Source organism: Leuciscus leuciscus (genome assembly GCF_965113295.1).
Source record: "Leuciscus leuciscus genome assembly, chromosome: 7".
NCBI lineage: Eukaryota > Metazoa > Chordata > Actinopteri > Cypriniformes > Leuciscidae > Leuciscus > Leuciscus leuciscus.
The window spans coordinates 44,875,516-44,896,711 of record NC_138731.1 but is presented as its reverse complement, the minus strand read 5'-3'; the positions used below and the strand labels follow the sequence as shown (position 1 = coordinate 44,896,711).

Below are 21,196 nucleotides of genomic sequence, written 5' to 3'. Positions count from 1 at the left end.
ACATCAATTATGAATGAAAACTATTTGCTAGGGTTTGCCTATGTAGACACATTTGAGGTGTCAGTTGAGATCAAGGCATCTCACTATGTGTTGGAACAGAGCCATAGCGTCTGGCACCTCAAGTGGACTAGACCATTTATTTTAATTAAGCTGCAAAAATGGCTTTAAAATCATTATAATTATGATCCCACAACTATAAGAAAATGAACAGCTCATGTTTACGCATCAGTGCCCATTCAGCAATTCTGCCCGTCCTGAACGAGAAACACTCCTCATTATATCATTTTATATATAAGTCTTTAAGTTACAGTCACAAAAACAGAAAAGTCAGGCAACGTGGACAATTATCATGAGAAACCGTGAATGTTTTTGAATCTTAAATAACATTATAAAAGAGAAGAAGAAATTGATACTACAGAATAAAAATACAAGGCAAAAATACACTATTCTATTGTGAAAGCTGATAAGCTCAAACTGAAGTAGGGGAGAGCGGGGCACAACCTAACGCTTTTTGACTTTCTCAGTTTGTGTAAATCTACTTATGGTTCAGTGTATTTATTTTTTCCCACATTAATTTCCCACATGTCTAGTACAATAATGTGGTTTTGTTTTATTAATACAGTATATACTTTTTTCTTGACATACCCCGAAAGAATGGAAGTGAAATGTGACAACATGCCCCATAGGTGGGGTACATTGTAACATGTGTGGGGCACATTGTAACATAACATATGACCAACCTGGTCTCACAGGATTCCGTGAAATGTCCACGGGCCCTTAACTCAAAATCCGTGGAGCCATCACGGAATCGCCCCAAATTCCGTGATGCGGCCACGGATATTACTCCAATGCAAGTCAATGACATTGACCTTCCGTGGTCCACACACGGATACCCGTTTCAATGACGGAGTACAGATCTCACTCAATCGACGTGCTTTCTCATTTGGAAACGCAACATTTGAAGTATTTGTGAACTTTTCCAACATCAAATGCCATAATGACGTTAACCTGACTGTTATTGAAGCTATTGCATTGTCCTGTCATCATAAAATTTCGGTTTGTTTCAGTTAGCCTAACCAAAGTCCCGTGATGGCACCACGGACCTCAACAACCTGACCTCACTCATGGACGTTGTAATGTTGCTGGCTTGTTTAGGAACTTATAAGCTTTAGGTCGACTGTGTTGCAATGGCATGTAATTAACTTGACATTTTGTCTCGTCCTGTCATCATAAAATCCAGTTTGATGGCGTTTTACACCTATTGCTCGCTTGGCTATAGTCAGATCTAAAATCTGTGATAGGAGCACGGAGTGAGTCTGTGGTGAGACCACGGATAACTCCAACGCGCAAGTCAATGACACTCACCTTCCGTGGTCCACACACGGATACCCGTTTCAATGACAGAGAACAGATCTCACTCAATGGACGTGCTTTCTCATTTGGAAACACAACATTTTAAATATTTATTTATTTTCCAACACCAAATACCATAAAGACTCTCTGTTATTGTAGCTATTGCATTGTCCAGCCATCATAAAAATTCAGTCTGATTCTGTTAGCCAAACTGAAGTCCCGTGATGGCACCACGGACCTCAACAACCTGACCTCACTCACTGGATGGTGTGATGTTGCTCACTTGTTTGAAAGCTTTATGTCGACTGTGTTGCAATTTTGTCTTGTCCTGTCATCATAAAATCCAGTTTGATGGCGTTTTACACCTATTGCTCGCTTGGCTATATAGTCAGATCTAAAATCTGTGATAGGAGCACGGATTGAGTCTGTGGTGAGACCACGGATAACTCCAACGTTCGTGATATGGTCACGTAATTTAATCTATTGATTCGTGCCACGGACACGTTTATTTCGTTATTTTTCGTCTTTCGTGATCACAGCTCGATTATTTCTGCCTGTCGGCTGCAGCAGAGAAGCTGTTTAATCAACATTTATTCACGAGATCTTATCGTGGTTTATGTATTTTTTTTAATGTTATTATTTCGGTCTTATTGCCAGGGAAGCTGGATTGTTTTGCTGTTTATTGATATTTTTAAAATGATATTTTATTAGTAGGAAATCGCGCTGAAGAAGTCTCGTTCCGAACACATCGCGATATTTGGCATCAGTTCACGTGTGTCAGCTGTTGGTAAGTAGCCTAGTAAATAAATACGCTGTCCTAATAATGTGTGATATAATGTCTTTTCTGTTTGTCGATATTAATCTGCCAAATATATCTGCCATTTCCACGGAGACTTTGCGTTTCATTGCTTTCTAATTCAAAATATATGATTAAACACTGCCTGTCACGTGACGTGCTATAGGCTTAGATATTCATATCAGATTAAAAATAGTACAATTAGTTCCAAAGTTGTATTTGTAGTAGAAGCACAGTAAAAACAACACTTACCATGCTTTTACCACAGTAACATTAGTTTAACTGTGATAAGTGTAGTAAAAAGACAGTAATCACAAAACTTACCATGCTTTTACCACACTATTGGTAGTTTTAATGTGATACTTATTGTAAATGCACAGTAACCACAACACTTACCATGCTTTTACCACAGTAACCCTAGTTTTACTGTGATAGGGTGTGGTAAAAGGACAGTAACCACAAAACTTACCATGCTTTTACCTCTGTATTGATAGTTTTAAAGTGATATTTGTTGTAAATGCATATTAACCACAACACTTGCCATGCTTTTAACGCTTTATAATGTAACATCCAATATTTGTAAGGTAAATCAGTACTTTTTCCTTTAAATAATCCTATATATTATACATAATTATATTTTCTTTTCTCTTTTTTCAGCTGAAAAGACCAAAAGGGCCTTTCGGACTCAGTCAGCCCATTATTGTTTGAGGAGAAGTAAACGGAGGAGACGGAAAGCTGCAAAGGCAAATATTCACGATGGTATGTATGTGTTGGTTTTAACCCTAAATCAAACATTTTATCAAGCATTTGTTGTTTCTTAAAACTTTTCTCACAAAACCCATAGCCCAATCAGTACAAACATAGTCTGAAAGTCTTAATAATTCACAAGATTTAACAAGTTGTCAAATTCGTACGATACTCGTACATATTTGTGTACTCGTACACAATCCTGCAGCTTTTACTCCTAGTGCTGTCATTGGCTACTGCCTCAATTCCTGTACATATTTATCGCGATATTTGTAAATCAGTTGCGCCACTTCTTGGAAAGTTGTCGGATATCACACACACTGTGTTCATGTTCCAGTGATACATGATGTCTCTCCACACCTCATAACCTACCTCTGTTTGCAAGAGTGGAAAAGCTTATCTGACTTGTCACATGACATCAGATACTCGATTATTTTGTCATAATCAGAATGTTACACTGCTGATAACTGTCCCGTTTGCATGTAAATCATTTTCATATAATTATTGCTTGCTATTAAAGACATACTTTTATTCATAGAAATGCCCACATATCAGTGAACTTATAACATAAAAATGATTTTAACATTTAATTATGCAACACTCTTTACAGAAAACATATCCCACAGTTATGGATAAACTCACAACGTCATCATCAAGTGCTGTGCTGGGCACATTGGGCAACAAGTGTCCTCCAACGTATTCGATCCGTGGCCAAGTTCTCCACATCTTCCCATGGGACACTGACATTCTTCAGGTCTTCATGAAACATCTGTCTCTGTGTCTTCCTTGGTCTTCCCTGTCTCCTGCATCCTCCTGGTGGTGTCCACTTCATCACTGTGTTTGGGTGTTGTTGTTTGGGCATGCGTAGGATGTGTCCAGCGAGGTGCACCCTTTGCTCTTTCACAGTTTCTGAAAGTCTTCATGTGGAGTCCCACTCCTCCTCAGGATCTCTTTGATATATGCAGAACCAATATTGAAAATAGTGATTTATCTTTTTCCATATTGTTAAAGCATTTTGTTTTCTCTTTTCAGCTTCATAAACTGTACTTGATTTCTGCCTAATGTCTTTATAAAAAGGGTCAGTGCTCATCAGGTGTTTTGCTAAAGGACATATTTATTGCATAGTTACAATAAAAGTGACCAATAATCACAAGGATATAGAATGAAAGTTGAGAATGTAAAATGTTGTGCTTATGTTTTTGCCTATTTGTTCTTTAAAGCGACGAAACAAATGTATTTTCACATAACAAAGTTGAATCTCATATTTTGGTTTGTAAATATATAACTTCATCATAGCAATTTTTTGAACGTTAATGTATGTGTCACTATAATAGATTGCCCCTGTATCTGGATATTTTAAATTAACTGATTTTTATACTGTTGTGCAGTAGTTTTGGCGCTACATTTGTCTTTAAACAGTTTGACATTAAATATTGGAATAAGCTTTCAAAATTGTGTCCATTCATTGTGCTTTTGTTACATTTATTTGAATATAATTGATATATCTTTGACTATACATACACTGTAAATGTTAGAAGCACTTTAGTACATGCAATTATCTTTAATTAAAATACTGCAAAACTACTCCTGCTGTAGGCCTTTGCTTAGAAAAAAGTTTCTCTTTCAAATGTATTTATGCATCAGTCTAATCAAATAAGCAAATTTGTGTCATTGATCATGTGAACTCGTTTTTGGATGGTAACCACACAAAGAGTCTTTTGTTTTTAAATATGAGTTTTATAATTTAATTAGAAATAATACATGTTTAACAGCCTTAATTAAATATTTAAGGTATCTATCCCTGCAGCCGGAACCAGAAGAGATCTGTCATCATTTGCCATAAATGGGCATGTAAGTGTGACGCATTTATTCAGCTGGGTTTGTATTGGCCGTGACTTTATCGCAGAACTCGCTGTGATTGGACAATCGTTTAACCCATATAAACTGGCGCTTCATGTTACAAAGTATGGTTTGGTGTTATTATTACATTAGTTATACATTAAGCTAACTATAAAGTGTCTCTATAATGTGAGAAATTACTCCTTTACCGAGATCCTAACCCTAACCCTAAGCATGTCTGCACATTTCAATGAACTACAGAACAATGCTTCCTGTTCCACTGATAGAATGACAGAGATATGTGGGTAATGTAGTATAAAACGTTTAGTAATAAAACAATAAATGTTAAATAAATTATATATTTAATGGACAACTGGATATCTTCATTGCGCAAACTTTTATGACATATATGAGGGACAGGCTGAAATTTGATATTTTACTGTGAGCACTTTAAAAATAACCTTTATGCCAGCTTTCCATATATATCTGAAAACTGTGGCCAACATTATTTATTATACATAGCATAAGCAGTCGTCCTGCCGATTTTCTCTTTGATACACTAACCGGACTTCGAGTTACAGCCATTTGAAATGTGCATTTGTTTGCTCTTCTGGGGGCCATTGCTGGGCCATACAATCTACACAGATCTACACACACTATTACTATTACACAAGGGTAATGCACCATTCAGTAAAACAACAAAAAAACAGTGCCAACATTTCCTTTTCACCCCCCCTCTGATTGCTGCTTATATGCCTGACATCAGTGATATATGCTTTCATTCAAAAAGCAGTTGTAGATGTGCTAGAATGATCAACATGGATCATCTTCAATTAAGCGTTAAGTATTTATAGCAAGATAGCCCACTGTAGCCTCTTGTTATTCACATAGCTTCCTTTTATTTCACTGCAAACTGGCATACATGCAAGTATGTGCAACTTTTGTTGCCCCAAATATCATTAACCAGATCTACATTTTTTTATGTCCCAAGTAAAAGAATCATGGTCATTAATTATATGTAGTAATTTATAAGTTATTAATTATATGTAGGCCTAGTTATTTTTTAATTAATTAAACTAAAGAAATAAGAAATTAAAATTTCTCAAATAAAAATGTTTATTTACTGTACCAAACACCACTTTCAATACACAATAGTCACCATACTTTATTAAACAACACTTTATTGGAGGACACAGAATAAAGTTAATAAAGTAGCATAAAGACAAATGAGATTCAAGATAAATAAAAATGTGTCTTCAAAAATACATTAACATCATAATAGTCCATTCACAGCTGCTGAAGCCATAAAATTAGTGCCAGAGAATCATATTCAGTCACCTACAGAAAACAGATTTGATATTGTGTTGGAAAATAATGATTCATTATCACAGCTAAACTGGTTTCTTGCTCTTCCCTGTACGTCTCTATCATGTTCGTGTTCTTCTTCCTCGTCTAAACAGTTTGTTCAGTTGAAGAACAGAAGATGTGATCACTGATGTGGTGTAGCTTTTTCTCAACCAGGAGAAGAAGTCTCAACATCCCATTGTCAGGCGTTCTCCAGTCCTGGTCTGAAAGTAAAACAGAAAACAGAAACCATTCAAATAAAGTTGTTTAATGGCCAGTCGGGTCAGCTTATGTTCTGCATTATTTAAAGCAGTGATGGTTTACTCTGGCCCTCAGCGTCCACTGTCCTGCAGATTTTGCTCCGACCTCAAACCCTCCTGCCTATTGTCTAGAAATAAACCTGAAGACTTTGGTTAAAATTTTCAGATGTGCTCGATTAGGGTTGGAGGTTAACTCTTAACTAACCTCAAAAAGTAGAATGCAAAGGGCCAGAGTTGCCTGTTCCTTACATAAATTTACAAAGCAGCATTATATAATATACACATTGAAGTATTTATTATATATATATATATATATATATATATATATATATATATATATATATATATATATATATATATATATATATTGGAGCACATAATATAAGCTAAGTACTGAACAAAAACTGTTTTACCCATATCAACAGCAACCTATTTTAAAAGATTTTTAAGAAAGGCATTGTCTCTTTTGAGCCTTTGCCAGTGATGCTTGATTTCTTTCCAGACAACATACTCTTCTGTCACTTGTTTCAAGAGCTTCACATGATCAAAAACCAAGTGAAAACCTGTACAATGTAAAATTGTCAACATCAAATTATGTACTACATTTTACAGCATTGTTTCAATTCAAGACATACCAATGGACTCGCTCACTTTTCTGTCTTCTTTGGGCACCAGATGTTCCTTCCTCACCCGAAACAAAGGACTTATTCGATTAGCTTGCGTTGATATAAGGACTGGTCTTCCTTCTCTGCTGTAAAACAAGATAGTCTCGACTTACTCTATGTGCAATTACTATTGTTCCTGAAACATAAATTAAGACAGTATTAAATAAGTTAATTTACCATATGATTCAGGAGAGAACATTTGATGAGTAAATACTGATTGCAATATTCTAGAAACTTCACCTGGGAAGGGCTGATCACGGCAAGATTCGCTGCGACTCACTAGTAGCTCTTGTAATGGTTGGCTCCTAAAAGAGCTGTTGAGTTTGATATTGTAGAGCTTTAAAAAAAAGGACTAAGCAATCCTGCAAAACAGAAAGGAAGGTAATTTTAATACATTACTTGCAAATAGTCAGTTTATAACTGTATGATATGTTTTCTGTAAAGAGTGTTGCATAATTAAATGTTAAAAGCATTTTTATTTTATAAGTTCACTGATATGTGGGCATTTCTATGAATAAAAGTATGTCTTTAATAGCAAGCAATAATTATATGAAAATGATTTACATGCAAACGGGACAGTTATCAGCAGTGTAACATTCTGATTATGACAAAATAATCGAGTATCTGATGTCATGTGACAAGTCAGATAAGCTTTTCCACTCTTGCAAACAGAGGTAGGTTATGAGGTGTGGAGAGACATCATGTATCACTGGAACATGAACACAGTGTGTGTGATATCCGACAACTTTCCAAGAAGTGGCGCAACTGATTTACAAATATCGCGATAAATATGTACAGGAATTGAGGCAGTAGCCAATGACAGCACTAGGAGTAAAAGCTGCAGGATTGTGTACGAGTACACAAATATGTACGAGTATCGTACGAATTTGACAACTTGTTAAATCTTGTGAATTATTAAGACTTTCAGACTATGTTTGTACTGATTGGGCTATGGGTTTTGTGAGAAAAGTTTTAAGGAACAACAAATGGTTGATAAAATGTTTGATTTAGGGTTAAAACCAACACATACATACCATCGTGAATATTTGCCTTTGCAGCTTTCCGTCTCCTCCGTTTACTTCTCCTCAAACAATAATGGGCTGACTGAGTCCGAAAGGCCCTTTTGGTCTTTTCAGCTGAAAAAAGAGAAAAGAAAATATAATTATGTATAATATATAGGATTATTTAAAGGAAAAAGTACTGATTTACCTTACAAATATTGGATGTTACATTATAAAGCATTAAAAGCATGGCAAGTGTTGTGGTTAATATGCATTTACAACAAATATCACTTTAAAACTATCAATACAGAGGTAAAAGCATGGTAAGTTTTGTGGTTACTGTCCTTTTACCACACCCTATCACAGTAAAACTAGGGTTACTGTGGTAAAAGCATGGTAAGTGTTGTGGTTACTGTGCATTTACAATAAGTATCACATTAAAACTACCAATAGTGTGGTAAAAGCATGGTAAGTTTTGTGATTACTGTCTTTTTACTACACTTATCACAGTTAAACTAATGTTACTGTGGTAAAAGCATGGTAAGTGTTGTTTTTACTGTGCTTCTACTACAAATACAACTTTGGAACTAATTGTACTATTTTTAATCTGATATGAATATCTAAGCCTATAGCACGTCACGTGACAGGCAGTGTTTAATCATATATTTTGAATTAGAAAGCAATGAAACGCAAAGTCTCCGTGGAAATGGCAGATATATTTGGCAGATTAATATCGACAAACAGAAAAGACATTATATCACACATTATTAGGACAGCGTATTTAGGTATTTATTTACTAGGTTACTTACCAACAGCTGACACACGTGAACTGATGCCAAATATCGCGATGTGTTCGGAACGAGACTTCTTCAGCGCGATTTCCTACTAATAAAATATAATTTTAAAAATATCAATAAACAGCAAAACAATCCAGCTTCCCTGGCAATAAGACCGAAATAATAACATTAAAAAAAAAATACATAAACCACGATAAGATCTCGTGAATAAATGTTGATTAAACAGCTTCTCTGCTGCAGCCGACAGGCAGAAATAATCGAGCTACAACAACAACAACAACAACCTTTATTTATAAAGCACATTTAACACAATAAAAATTGATCCAAAGTGCTGTACATAGTGCATAGAAGGACTACACTATAAAAAACAACAATTACAAATTTCCAAAAGCTAAGGAATAAAAATGTGTTTTCAGAGTAGATTTAAAAATGTCCAGTGAAGAAGCAGACCTCACATGATAAGGGAGAGCATTCCAAAGCTTGGGCCCAGCCACAGAAAAGGCCCGATCACCCTTTAATTTGTAGCGACTTCGTGACACATTTAAAAGCAAGTGATTTGAAGATCTAAGTGCCCTAGCAGGACAGTATGGCACAATAAGATCACAAATATACCTTGGTGCACAGCCAGACAACGCCTTATAAACAAACATAAGGATCTTAAAATCAACTCGAAACTTAATGGGAAGCCAGTGAAGGGATGCCAAAACAGGAGAAATATGATCCCTCTTTCTAGACCCAGTCAACAGTCTTGCAGCTGCATTTTGAACAAGTTGTAATCGAAATAGTGAAGATTGAGGAAGACCACAATAAAGAGAATTGCAATAGTCTAATCGTGATGTTACAAATGCATGAATTGCAACTTCTAAATCTTTGCTTGAAAGAAGGTTCTTCAACTTTGCAATAGATCTTAAATGGAAAAAGCTTCCTCTAATAACCGCACTAATTTGTTTATCAAAGAATAGTGAAGAGTCAAAGATCACTCCAAGGTTTTTGATTTGTTTGCATACATTTGTTGAGAGAGGACCTAACTGGGCTTTCAGAGCAGGAGAGGAATCTGCCGGACAACCCAGAATTAAAACCTCTGTTTTATCCTCATTTAGCTGCAAAAAATTATTTGTCATCCACCTCTTGATATCATCTACACATTCCAATAACACATCAAATGGAGCAGTGGTGTCAAGCCTTACTGGAAGGTAAAGCTGAGAATCATCTGCATAACAGTGATATGAAATGTTGTACTTCTGAAAAATGAGGGCCAAGGGGAGCATATAAAGTGAAAACAATAACGGTCCCAAAATAGATCCCTGGGGCACACCAAACAAAACAGGCGCAGATGGCGAGGAACAATTTCCTAAATTTATAGAAAAAGTCCTCTTTTCGAGGTAGGAAGCAAACCATTTTAGTACAGTGCCCTTGACACCTACCATATATTCTAGCCTTTCAAGAAGAATGTTGTGGTCAATGGTATCAAATGCAGCGCTCAGGTCTAGCAAAACCAGCACAACACAAGAACCTGAATCTAGAGCAAGCAAGATATCATTTGTAACCCTCAACAGAGCTGACTCGGTGCTATGTAACGATCTAAAGCCAGACTGGAACATGTCCAAAATATTAAAAGAATTCAAATAAAACTGGAGCTGTGAGAAAACCACTTTCTCTAAAAGTTTAGAGATAAAAGGCAGTTTAGAGATCGGTCGATAGTTACTGCACATTTCTGGATCAAGTTGAGTTTTTTTCAACATAGGTTGCACAATTGCATGTTTAAAACTAGCTGGAACGACACCTTTGGCTAGAGAGCTGTTTATGATAGCGGTTACCATATGACTAATGGTAGAGAAAACATCCTTAAAAAGACGAGCCGGGATAATATCTAACTTAGAACCAGAACACTTCATAGTAGAGATAATATCAGCTAGCTGAGTTGGAGAGACAGGTTTAAAGTTTGACAGACAACTCATAGGACAGGGCAGTTGCAAATGACATGGTTCAGATAGAACAATGGAGCTTCTAATATCATCAATTTTTTGAGTGAAATGTTTTAAAAAATCTTCACAAAGCTCAATAGAGGCCTCAGATAAAATATTCGTGGTCGGATTTAGAATAGAGTCAATCGTATCAAACAGGACTTTTGGTCGCTTAGCGTTGTCAGAAATTAATTGAGAAAAGAAATTTGATTTTGCCTGTTTTACTGCCGTTTGATAGTTGAACAGACTTGATTTTAAAATGTCAAATGAAACCTGTAGCCTATCTTTTTTCCACTTTCGCTCCGCTTTTCGACACTCTTGTCTGAAAGCGCGGGTGTCATCATTTAACCACGGCTGGCCAGCAACCTTCATCTTTTTACGCTTAAGCGGAGCAACAGCGTCCATAGATATAGAGGATGCTTTATAAAATATCTCAGTCAAGCATTCAGTATCTGTTTCATTCAGAAAATTATTATTGAAATGTTCCGAAAAATGTTCCGAAAACAAATTTGCAGTATTTGAATGAATAGCTCGAGAGAGAAATGAAGGCTGAGGGCAAATAGAAGACGGGAGAAAGCACTCAGATTCAAACAAAATAGGATAATGGTCAGACACACATGCATCAATAACCTCCAGTTTTGAAATCAAAAAGCCACGAGACAGTACCAAATCTAGTGTGTGACCCAGATTGTGAGTTGGACCACATACAGATTGTACAAAGTTCAAAGACTCTAAAATAGTCACAAATTCTTTGACCAACGTTTTAGAAGGGCAGCAGAGATGAATGTTAAAATCCCCAAGAATCAATAGTCTATCAGCCCGAGTCACCAGATCAGAGAGAAAATCAGAAAATTGTTGAATAAAATCCTTATTGTATTTAGAGCTGTAATCACGAAAGACGAAAAATTACGAAATAAACGTGTCCGTGGCACGAATCAATAGATTAAATTACGTGACCATATCACGAACGTTGGAGTTATCCGTGGTCTCACCACAGACTCAATCCGTGCTCCTATCACAGATTTTAGATCTGACTATATAGCCAAGCGAGCAATAGGTGTAAAACGCCATCAAACTGGATTTTATGATGACAGGACAAGACAAAATTGCAACACAGTCGACATAAAGCTTTCAAGTGTCTAAACAAGTGAGCAACATCACACCATCCAGTGAGTGAGGTCAGGTTGTTGAGGTCCGTGGTGCCATCACGGGACTTCAGTTTGGCTAACAGAATCAGACTGAATTTTTATGATGGCTGGACAATGCAATAGCTACAATAACAGAGAGGTTAAAGTCTTTATGGTATTTGGTGTTGGAAAATAAATAAATACTTAAAATGTTGTGTTTCCAAATGAGAAAGCACGTCCATTGAGTGAGATCTGTTCTCTGTCATTGAAACGGGTATCCGTGTGTGGACCACGGAAGATGAGTGTCATTGACTTGCGCGTTGGAGTTATCCGTGGTCTCACCACAGACTCACTCCGTGCTCCTATCACAGATTTTAGATCTGACTATAGCCAAGCGAGCAATAGGTGTAAAACGCCATCAAACTGGATTTTATGATGACAGGACGAGACAAAATGTCAAGTTAATTACATGCCATTGCAACACAGTCGACCTAAAGCTTATAAGTTCCTAAACAAGCCAGCAACATTACAACGTCCATGAGTGAGGTCAGGTTGTTGAGGTCCGTGGTGCCATCACGGGACTTTGGTTAGGCTAACTGAAACAAACCGAAATTTTATGATGACAGGACAATGCAATAGCTTCAATAACAGTCAGGTTAACGTCATTATGGCATTTGATAATGGAAAAGTTCACAAATACTTCAAATGTTGCGTTTCCAAATGAGAAAGCACGTCGATTGAGTGAGATCTGTACTCCGTCATTGAAACGGGTATCCGTGTGTGGACCACGGAAGGTCAATGTCATTGACTTGCATTGGAGTAATATCCGTGGCCGCATCACGGAATTTGGGGCGATTCCGTGATGGCTCCACGGATTTTGAGTTAAGGGCCCGTGGACATTTCACGGAATCCTGTGAGACCAGGTTGCATATGACAGCTTAAAATGTTATCTGATCTAATAAAAAATATATACAAAACAAACTAAAATATTTTCTAAATAAAATACAATTAAAAAACTTTTTTATATAAAATAATAGCAATTTTTAATAATTAAATATAAACACATTTTTGAGTTTTGACTACGAACACATGAAAACAAAGCTATACAACATAGTTCAAAACAAATAAATAATTAGTCATTTCTGAACATTGACTCTCAGTCTTTATTCACCTTTTTCTCACGTTTTCCCAATAAAATGAATAAAAGTATAGAATATAATAGCATATTTCTAATAGGGGCACATTGTAACGCAGTGTGACAACATGCCCCCGCCTGCACAACTGGGGTTTAAACCCTGCTAGTGTCTTCTGCTAGTTAGCGAAGCATTAAAGAACTATCTCAACTGTTAAATAACATCTTGGAGATTAAAATAATATCAGATTTGTCTTATTTTAAATAAACACAAAAAATAGAGATGAAAAATTAACTTAAGTAAGAAATTTACTTTTGCTATGGTTTAATAAATGTCTATGGATATCTTCCAAAAAAAATAATAATTGTGGCGGAATTTTTTTTTCTATATAGTGTTGATATGGCAACTAGTAAATACACAAAGTTTCGTCATCCAAGCATGTGCGGAAGTATTTAAAACAAGCGTGTTACAACTAGCCCCGCGTTAGGTTGTGCCCCGCGCTCCCCTATTTCATTCCAGGAAATGTTGCGTTTGTTTTCGACACCAGTGTGTTGTTAATACATATAACCTTGCAATATAATTTTAGACAACTGATTGTTAATGTGTTTATACATGCTGGTCAGTGAACATGTCTGATTGTCTATTCGAAGAACAACCTTTGATTTTTGATGCTAAATATCTAATATCATCTGTACGTCTCTGTGTGTGTGTCAGGCAGTGGAGTTTGATGACGGCTCAGGCTCTGTGCTGCGGATCCAGCCATTACGAACACATCGAGATGAGGCCATTTATGAGTGCACGGCTACCAACAGCGTTGGAGAAATTAACACTAGCGCTAAACTTACTGTATTAGAAGGTAAGAATACTCTCTCTCCCTTTCTCTCTCTCTCTCTCTCAAACAGCATATTACTGTCCTAGCACGTCATGATGATCTCCAACTACAGTTATTTTATCTCAATTCATTGCATGCATTGTGCAATTAGGAATGGTGCAGATGTGAAACTAAAGAAACACTGGCTGTAGACTGGCTATTTTTGATTCCTCTCACACTCAGATAATTACCATTCTGGGAACATGGCAAACAGGAATTGAGCTGAAGTTAGATTCAGCAGGTGGTCTGACTGACTGGAGCAGGGGTGGGTGGGTCATGCAAAGAGCTTTTCATGATCGTTTCCTTTTAACTTTGAGGTTCCATAAGTAATCACTGTTAGCCTTGGCAAATATTCACTTTGTTTAATGAAGTTACCCTGTTGCACAGCGGGAAGATCTGATTAAAGTCAACATCAAAACTGATGCTGTTTACTTTCTTAATACACATTCCTGCTCTTATTGCACATTATTCATCAGCACATGATTCCAAAGAAGAAAAAGTAATTACTTGCAACCTCCAAAACAACATTCCTTCTCATCTAATGCCACCTAGGAGATGCTCTGAGGATGAACTTGAACTTTAGCCTCCACGTCAGGGTCAAAAAGCCCCCACAATCCACTGCAAAGTCACATTCAGCTCTGATTCTGCTTTTAAACACCCACTTTATACCATCCTGTCCAGTTAAATATCCAGTTTCCCAGGCAAATACTCATCACTATGGAAATAAAATAGTTTTGAATGCAATTGTATGTTGACTGAGGAAGACAGAGAAAGAGAGATGAAAGGATATATATTGTGGTGGGGATTTTTTTTTTTTGGTGACAGTTTTTCTGCAGGTTACATCTTTACACCAGTAGGTGGTGACAAGTGACAAATTTTATTGAGTCAATTAATAATTTATTCATCTGATTTGTTCAAAACATGATCAAGTGACTGGCTGCATAAAAAATGCCATACTTCCTTGCTATATAGTAGGCGAACAACAGTATGTGAGGAGTAGTATGTCCGAAATTAGAGTCCTCAAAAAACAGTAGGTGAAATGTACCCGGAGGACTTACTACTTAATTTGAGATTCTTAAGAGCGTATCTGATGGACACTTTACTATCCCGTTAGGCCAGGGGAGAGATTTTGTGAGTGGCAGTGAGTGACACAACCGACGCTGGTGGGTCACATGACAATGACAACATGATGGATGAAATAATAATAATAATTCATTACATTTATACAGCGCTTTTATCGGCACTCAAAGCGCTTTGCATAGAAGGGGGGATCTCCTCAACCACCACCAATGTGCAGCATCCACTTGGATGATGCGACGGCAGCCATATTGCGCCAGAACGCCCACCACACACCAGCTTGCTGGTGGAGAGGAGACAGTGATGAAGCCAATCAGTATATGGGGATGATTAGGAGGCCATGATGGACAGAGGCCTCTGGGCAAATTTGGCCAGGATGCCGGGGTTACACCCCTACTCTTTCGAAAGACATCCTGGGATTTTTAATGACCACAGAGAGTCAGGACCTCGGTTTAACGTCTCATCCGAAGGACGTAGTAGTATGTAGTCAGATGTAGTATGTCCCGATTATGTATTGCTTATTATTTATTATATATTATAAATATTTATTAATTACTTATATCAAATACATACCTACTCAGAGAGTATGCGATTTCGAATGCTGCCACTGCCTTTGTATGTCATTTAAATCATTCACTCAACTGATTTATTCAAAACACTGGTTAATTTTGGAATTATGAGTCACAAGTCATTTAACTGATTCATTCAGAACACTCATTCATTAAGGACTGAATCAAATGACTCTCTATATAAGTGAGTCATTTGAATCATTCACTCAACTGATTCATTCAAAACACTCGTTCATTTAACTAATTTGTTCAAAAAATGCTGATTTCTTCAGAATGACGTCATTGAAGAGTCATTGAATCATTTACTCAACTGATTTGTTCAAACAACACTGATTCAATCAGGAACAAAACACCCCATAGTGTATTGCCTTGGCACTTAATCTGTGACTTTGGTTGAAACTATTTTCAATGTCAGTGCAAAAAATGGTCTGGCATTAATATGTATTACATCTAAGTAACTCAATATTAACTTCATGAACTTGTTGCGACCTAGAAGTATTATGTTTAGAAGTATTATTTTATAATTTCATAATTTCCTAGAATAGGGATATGTTTAGAATTCTGTAAGGGAAATCACTATAATTTCATTGTAATTTAATTTGATAAATATTCTGGATATTATTCTGATTTATGTTACTGAGAGGCGAAAGTTCATACGATGATGTCATAGGCCAGCGCGGGAGTAAAAAAAAAGACGACGTAGGCTGAGCCAAGTGAAGTGAACGTAGGCTATATCACTGATGGTATAAAATGTTGTGTCGCTTCGTGTAAAAAAATAATAATTCCAACAGAACTGGCTAAATAAAGTTGCAAAAGAGAAGACGGAGTCTGTTTTAAAGGTGCTCTAAGTGATGCCGGGAGTGTTGACATTCGAATTGTTGTCAAACAAAACGGAGGCTAGCTAGACCCTCCCTCCTCCTCATCCCGTCTCCTCCCTCCTCCCCTCCCTTCCGGCATAAAGGAAAGTCAAAGTAGTCACTAAAAACAAAGTTAAGTTTTACTGATACTTCATTCAATGTGTAATGTCACCAAGTTAGATAAATGCTTTTATATATTGCAGAACAGAATGCAGAAAAAGAGAAACATTGTCTTAAAATCGTTTTGCCACCTGAGGTTATAACTATAACTATAGCTCCCATACAAGGACGCAATAATAGCAAGATAACGTTAGCTTCGCGTTTCCCAGTGAGCATAAACAACGGCGGCGTCGTAAACAAATTTAGTCAAAGTTGTCAATAGCCTATAAATGAACATTCAAATCCATAACAAACAGTGGGTGAAAAAAATAATTCACACAAATTGTCGCCCTACTGTGAATTTGCTTGACCATTTACAATAGAGATTGATCGCTAGCTGAAACATATATGTTGTATTCACCAAAGCTAACGCTGACTGCATAGTTCTAGCTAATTACATCCTTGTGTTGGTTTGGCGAACATGAACGTCAATTTAGAAAGAAAAATGGATTTACCTGTTCTGCAAAAACAGAGCAACTGAATGTCTGATTGGAAGCCCTTTTGCCGGCGGAGTTCTCGCCGCATTTCAAGGGTTTTTCCGATGTAAATTCGGGACTTCGCGCGTTCCTTATCCTTGTCCCTCTTCTTTACAATTTGTTCATCGGAACGTCGTCTCTTTAGTCGTGTGTCGGCCATAATTCAAACTTCCCTCTTCATGCTTCTCTCTCGTCTCTCCTCCTCCACACCCCCTTCATGTCCACGCGCACTAACCCCCAAACCACACCCCTCAAATGCTTCTTGTCGGTGATTGGCTGGAGCACTGTTTGTTGTGTTTCGTGGTGCGGGTGAGCCCAGTTTGTTTTTGTTGCCGTTTGTGGAGCCTGTGTTGTCTAGAGAGACCGCGTTTTTTTACAGTGTGTTCAGGGGACAGGCAGCTAGCGGATAGTGAGGAGATGTTTGCTGTATGTGACAAAAAAATGTTTGGCCTAAAAAACGCGTGACATCACTTAGAGCACCTTTAAGTGTGCAACATAAACTTGGAGTTTCCGCCCAGTTGGATTTCATCACGAAGCAAGCAAGATGAGTAACGAGTGACTAGCCACGACACCGTAAGAGCTAGCTGCGAGTTACCTAGCTACCGAAGTCGTCAATACTGCAGTGCTCCAGTCCAGACGAAGCAGTGAAGGTAAAAGTTTTCTATCATGTCAGAAGTGCAACAGATGTCGTCTGAGTGGGAAACGCTGGTAGCTGAGATAGAAGAAAAGTTACTGACACTGACAGCACCAGAGTTAAATCATATATGCTGGGCACTCAGTCTAACGGTGGAAAAAAATTACAAAGACTTACCTCGTAAACTGAGGAGGCATATTCTCCAATATCTAGAAGGGGAAGATGTTATTTCTCAAGAGGATGAAGGGATGTCTCTATTGCTGCAAGTAAATGACAAAATTGAGGAAATCAAAGGGAAAATTGACGATAGTGGCGTAGCTCAGCTCCAACAAATAGTGCAAGCGCGCCACCCGGTGGTTGAAAATGATATCGCACCCAGTAATCCAAATGAACAAGGAGAAAATGTTTCTGTCCCGAATGCAACAGGAGCAGCTTCCCAAAATGTTTCATTTGTCCATCCACTGTACAGAAGAGAATTAAAAATAATTGGACAAATCGGAGAACCAAACCAAAAGGATAAATTAGCGTACACTAGTTTGGAAAGACAAATCCAAAGAGCACTAAAAAAAGGATATGATGAGGGAGAAGTCGTAGAAGCTGTCATTCAAGCTATAGCTCCAGGAACAAAACTGAAGAGTTATCTTGAAAGTAGAGTTGATCTGTCATTGCAAGCTCTCAGACAGATATTACGGACTCATTACGTTGAGAAGGATGCTACAGATTTGTACCACTCCCTCACGCGCGCTGTTCAAGATTCAAAAGAAACACCCATTCAGTTTTTAGTGCGAGCTATGGATCTGAGACAACAAATTGTTTTTGCTTCAGAAAGAGTTAAATCTGGTTTGAAGTACAGCGCAGAGCTAATCCAAAATCAATTCCTCCAAACAGTACTCACTGGCCTCCATGATGACGCCATCCGTGCAGACATAAAGCCATACTTACAGAATCCGAAAGTTGAAGATGAAGTCTTTTTGGAGAAAGTGACAGCTGCATACACCCTGGAAATGGAAAGAAAGAATAAGTTGTCAACTACATCAAAAGCAAAGATGATCAAAATTGCAGCGGTTAGTGAGGAAAGTGAGGAATGTGGAAAGGAAAGCTACGTGCACAAACCAAACAATAAGAATAAACACTGTGAGACGAACAAACGTGATACACTGATGGAAAAGGTTGACCAAGGTAATAAAGCTATATGTGAAGGATCTCAGGATCTATTCAGGATCTCACCACTCAAATTGCTAGTCTCCACCAGACCTCTAAGCCCCAACCAATGAGAGTGAGTGAACAGCCGAACCGAAAATATCGACCACAGCCAAAGACTGGAAATAGGAAACAGTGTCAGCAGTGCCAATTGTCCAATCCGGAAGGAAGGTGTAGTCACTGTTATAAGTGTGGCAGCGCAGAACACTGGGCATCAGGTTGTAGAATGAGAAATACCTCAGCCAGTACAAACAAAATTCTGATTCATCCTGCCGAAAACACAGACAACGTGGATCTGTTCAGCTTAAGAGCACCACTTACTGGTAAACAACGACAAACAGCCAAGCTAGTAGGGAGGAGATGCCTAGTTCGAGCCTCCCTAGAGGGAGTTGACACTTCAATACTGTGGGACACCAGTTCACAGGTATCAATAGTGGGAACGAACTGGAAAAGAAAATACCTGCCAGATGTTAAGGTGAGACCAGTGGAGGAGCTGCTTGAGGAGAGAGCATTGGAGCTTTCAGCTGCAAACGGAACAGACATTCTGTATGATGGATGGATGGATGGAAATCAAATTCACCTTGTCTAAGAATGCTGTGGCTGGGATGAGTGACAAACCTGTTGTGGTCCCAATCCTGGTTGCCAGCAGTGACACTGAACGCCCCATCATTGGCTTTAATGTGATTGAAGAACTAGCATTGACGAACGACACCTGTGGAGACTGTACTCCTTCTGGTCACATGGTGGAAAAACTGTGCTCAGCACTGGAGGTAGGGCGCAAAACGGCGAGAGCTGTCTTGTCTGTTTTAAAGAAACGAAAGCTTGAGAACCAACCCCACCTAACCAGAGTAGGCAGACAACCAGTGACCATCCCGAAAAACAAAGTGGTAGCAGTGCCATGCGGCCGGCTAAACAAGAGAGTGTTGAGTTCGTCACATGTGGTGTTGGAGCCGAACCATGAGACATCATGGCCAACAGGCTTAGTCATCAGAGAGCAGTTAATTCAGCTCCCTTCAGAAGATAACGGTAAAATAGAGGTTACTGTTGAAAATCTGACTGACAATGACATCATGCTATGTAGTCGCACGACACTTGGATGGTTGCACAGTGTTGATGCCATCTACCCGTCGCAGACAAAGTCTACGTTTGATCAGAGACCTGAGGCGCGAGCCAGCTGCAGTGTCACCTCACTTGCACAGCAATCCAGCTGGATGCCACAAGCTGAGCCCTGGGACCCACCTGTGGATCTGAGCCATCTGCCAGATGACCAACGGCAACAGGTACAACAAATGCTCAGAGAGGAATGTGATGTTTTTGCAAAGGATGATTGGGACACAGGTTGTATCAAAGAGTTGCAAATGGAGATACAATTAAAAGACAATGTGCCGGTGCAAAGAACATACAATGCAATTCCTAGACACCTCTACAAAGAAGTGAAAACTCACATACAGGACTTACTCAGTCGAGGCTGCATCCAGAAGTCTTGTTCGTCATATTCTTCACCTGTGGTATGCGTGAGGAAGAAAGATGGAGGTCTACGCTTGTGCATAGACTACAGACTGCTGAACGGGAAAACACAGCCGGATCGTCATCCAATCCCGAGAATACAGGAAATCCTGGAAAACCTGGGGGGCAACTCCTGGTTCACGGTGTTGGACCAGGGCAAGGCTTACCACCAGGGCTTCATGAGTGAGAAAAGTAGACCCTGCACCGCATTCATAACACCATGGGGACTGTATGAATGGGTGAGGATCCCGTTTGGGCTTACTAATGCACCTGCAGCTTTTCAGCGCTACATGGAGGGATGCCTGGGAGATCTGAGAGATGAGGTGTGTGTCCCATATTTAGCTGATGTGTTAGTGTTTAGCTCCAGCTTTGAACAACATATCCATAACGTGAGACAGGTACTTTGACGGCAAAGAGAGTGTGGTATAAAACTGAGGCCAAAAAAATTTGACTTTTTCAAAAGTGAGGTCTGTTATGTGGGTCGAGTAATCTCTGCAGAGGGATACAAGATGAATCCCAAAGAGGGGGAAGCAGTTCAAGCACTGAAGCATGAGACACCAACCACTGTGTGAGAGGTGAGGAAGCTGATGGGTTTCCTCAGTTACTATAGATCCTATATACCAGACTTCTCCAGGATAGCCAAACCTCTCTACGAACTGTTAGCAAAGCCTAAGTCTGAACAGACGCAAAGCCAAAAGAGAAAGAATGTAAGCCGTAAGTCTGCTCAGTTGCCACCATCCCATGCTGTCCAGTGGACAATGATTCACCAGGAAATACTGAACAGGATGGTAGATCAGCTGACAAATCCACCAGTGATGGCA

The 21,196-nt window shown here is 38.5% G+C and overlaps 1 protein-coding gene and 3 long non-coding RNA genes across 6 annotated transcripts in view; 2 read left to right on the top strand and 2 right to left on the bottom strand.

The window, feature by feature from the left end:
- Positions 1–21,196, bottom strand: part of LOC309502435 — a 188,375-nt gene that overhangs the window by 98,526 nt on the left and 68,653 nt on the right. The gene's annotated exons all lie outside the window — the stretch shown is intronic.
- The window catches only part of LOC309502335 (receptor-type tyrosine-protein phosphatase F-like), a 128,715-nt gene that overhangs the window by 39,518 nt on the left and 68,001 nt on the right, over positions 1–21,196 (top strand). The window contains exon 3 of the mRNA XM_082174704.1: positions 13,745–13,882. Within this exon, the coding sequence (XP_082030830.1) occupies positions 13,745–13,882 (138 nt within the window). The remainder of the gene's footprint in view (positions 1–13,744; positions 13,883–21,196) is intronic.
- LOC309502422 lies at positions 731–4,348 on the top strand. The gene is made up of 3 exons (XR_014207261.1): positions 731–2,140; positions 2,807–2,908; positions 3,507–4,348. It is a non-coding gene; the product is annotated as an uncharacterized lncRNA (long non-coding RNA).
- On the bottom strand, positions 5,816–8,952 carry LOC309502418. Of its 3 annotated transcripts, none has more exons than XR_014207254.1 (5): positions 8,815–8,952; positions 8,039–8,140; positions 7,245–7,366; positions 6,975–7,087; positions 5,816–6,303 (listed from the first exon to the last, which is right to left on the bottom strand). It is a non-coding gene; the product is annotated as an uncharacterized lncRNA (long non-coding RNA). The 3 variants fall into 3 exon arrangements; XR_014207255.1 differs by having other exon boundaries at positions 5,818–6,303; positions 6,975–7,090; positions 8,815–8,949; XR_014207256.1 differs by lacking the exon at positions 8,039–8,140 and having other exon boundaries at positions 5,817–6,303; positions 6,975–7,090; positions 8,815–8,948.